The sequence below is a fragment of the Limulus polyphemus genome, unplaced genomic scaffold (genome assembly GCF_000517525.1).
Source record: "Limulus polyphemus unplaced genomic scaffold, Limulus_polyphemus-2.1.2 Scaffold3981, whole genome shotgun sequence".
NCBI classification, from domain to species: Eukaryota; Metazoa; Arthropoda; class Merostomata; order Xiphosura; family Limulidae; genus Limulus; species Limulus polyphemus.
The window spans coordinates 78,665-81,398 of NW_013669591.1; the positions used below are offsets into that span (position 1 = coordinate 78,665).

General features: G+C 31.6%; 1 protein-coding gene across 1 annotated transcript in view; it reads right to left on the reverse strand.

The window, feature by feature from the left end:
- LOC106470395 (serine/threonine-protein phosphatase PP1-gamma catalytic subunit) overlaps positions 1-2,734 on the reverse strand; it is a 20,347-nt gene that overhangs the window by 8,207 nt on the left and 9,406 nt on the right. The window contains exon 4 of the mRNA XM_013930945.2: positions 878-982. Coding sequence (XP_013786399.1) covers positions 878-982 — 105 coding nt within the window. The remainder of the gene's footprint in view (positions 1-877; positions 983-2,734) is intronic.

A 2,734-nucleotide genomic window follows, 5' to 3' on the forward strand; every position in this document is an offset into this window, starting at 1 on the left:
TGCAACAGTACTTCTTTAAATATAGGATTTCTAGAGTAATACAAAAGAATTCTAATTGTAGATACTGAAACCTATAAGTCCACTTGTCTTAGGCCTAACATTAGTTAAGCCTTTATTACAAATGGCCTATATTTGATAAAGAGATAAATTACCACTGTAGCTTGTGTACATTTTTTGCTTTAGTTCAGTTAGGGCTAAACCTTACTGTACTTAATACTATCAATAAATAATCTTCTAATATTATTCTACGACTTAACATTAGACCTTTTTAAAAGCTTTGATAAGCTTTTAATATGTTGTATAAAATGTCTACTAATGTATATTTACATCCTTTCTGGCATAATTCAATGATTTAACAAAGATATTTTTTCAAATTGCGAAAAAGGTGCAATTTTCTATACATTTTAGTCCAAATATATCTTTAATTTTCGATCACTCATAGACTACTTGCTTCTAATTGAAAGGATGCCAAACTACTTGAATTATGTAATAAGTTGCTATGACATCAGTGTGTGACCGACAGACAGATACACACTGTGTTTTATAGTATTAGATATGAGCTAAATGAGACATGAGTTGGTAAGAAACATTAACTACCTAATTACATAAACAAAACTGAATAATTTTTAACCACTAACTTTCTTAACAAGAACTCATTTGTCATTTGCGAGCTATGTGGAAGAATTACAAAAAGTTTAATTCCGTACTGAATGATCATATTCAACTTGACTCAATATCGCATACTACATATGCATATAAATATTTCATATATAAGTATGTTACAAAAACTAATGCATTTATTAAATGCTGAACTTTATATGTGACAAAAAAAGTACAAGAAAAAGAAAACTAGAAAGTAGACAAAATGTTTACCAACCCCCATGGCAACAGAATATTTTTTCATCAACAATAGCAGCTACTGGTAAACAGTTGAAACAGTCTGTGAAGGTTTTCCAAAGTTTAATGTTGTATCTTCTTTTACCTGAACAAATAAAGTTCAATAAAAGTTCAAAAATGGAACTAACTTCATGAAGTAGTAAACAAAGTACCCAGCCAATTATTAATTCTGTATGAAAGGTTTGATAAAAAGGTTAAGAAAGAAAACGACCTTTAAACTCCAGATACTTATTAAAGATCTTTTTTATCTCAACCAATGTTTTTCATTTGCGGCTTCTTCTGAGTTAGTACATACAACTGAAAGACAACAAAAAACTTTCTATGAAAGTATAAACACACAGAGTAAAACAAACTTTTGACCAATATTACAGCAAATTTAATTTTAATCTTGTCAGTTCTAAACTTATTATTTTATAAAAAAATTCTTTCTAATTTTTCAAACAAAATTTTTTGAAACTTATTTTCATATAATCAATGTACATATAGTACACAGAAACAATAAATAAATGCACACATATGTGTACAGTGTGCATGCAGTTTGCACAGCTCACTTTCACACGAACTTTGAAAGTTTGTGTTGGGTGGATGTTGCCAGTTATGAAATTAAATACTAAAAAGTAAAGCACTGAATGCTCAGTGGACTCTTATCTGTCCGAAATCTTGTGATGGACAGGGTTTCGGTCTCTCGGCTGAGGTCTTTAATGTAATGAGTAAAATGTCTTGCACCAGGCTGTTGGTTCGATATCTGTTCTTACTACTTAGTGATATCTCTTTTAAAAATGGTTTTCTAATTATTAATAGTTGTTATTTTTTTACCACTTTCCAACTCATAAATCCAATTAGGCCTCCACATTGTTATTATAGTACTTTTATGTATATTCCATTAAGGAATGAGGTTTTAATCTGCTATGACATGTGTTACCCATCCATTGTTGATACACTTATTTATAAAAACATTGAATTATGATGTAGCACTTTGGAACATACTTAGTTTTAATATGATACAAAAAACAAAAAAACAACGAAAGTAGACAACGTACTCAAATCATAGCCATGTGAATAAGTAAAAAAATGTGTTGATTAACTTTACGCTAAAATAATACAAGTTTGTATACTTTGTATTTCGATGATATTCATATGATCTTGTTTTGTTTAATGATTTTTATCAAAGAATTCATCTTTACTCTGAAAGTTACAATTGAATTTAGTGGTAGAGTACGTTTAAGAATGATTGCTACTTTGCTGGTTTAGTTTGCTGAAGAGTGGCTGTCGTGGAAACATTGAAACAAAGGGGGATTTATAAGTAGAACAGTTGCTGAGTAGCATGCTCAGTGTCTGTTGTTTTAAAATTTTACTGAATGTATATATATCCAATATTAATTCATGTTGTGTGTGAACTTGTCTGTCTGCAAATGCCTCTGACAGTTTGAAGCTAGCAGGACCAAACAAAGTGGGTAAACTTGGAAAAGTCTGGGAGGTGTCCCTATCTATATGGCATAACTCCTCTACAAAGAGAGTATTGGGGAGGGAGGGAGGTAATACACCCAGGCATGACGGTCTAAGAGTAAGTTTTCAGGGTCTTGATCTCTTAATCTGGAATTGGAGTATGTATTCCTGCTCCCCCTTTCCAGGATCTAGGGGGTACCATGTTTGAAACTGTGTTCATAACCGAAACACACAAGCTAGCAAAACAAACATGGCACATGTTTATGTTCCAAGGGTGGGAGTCCTAAATCGGTTTATTTTTAGGTATTGGGGAAACTATAGCAATAAGTGTGGATAATGGAGGAGCTTTGTTGGTACACTGTAACATTCATGAATCATGAAGAGGTCTTTC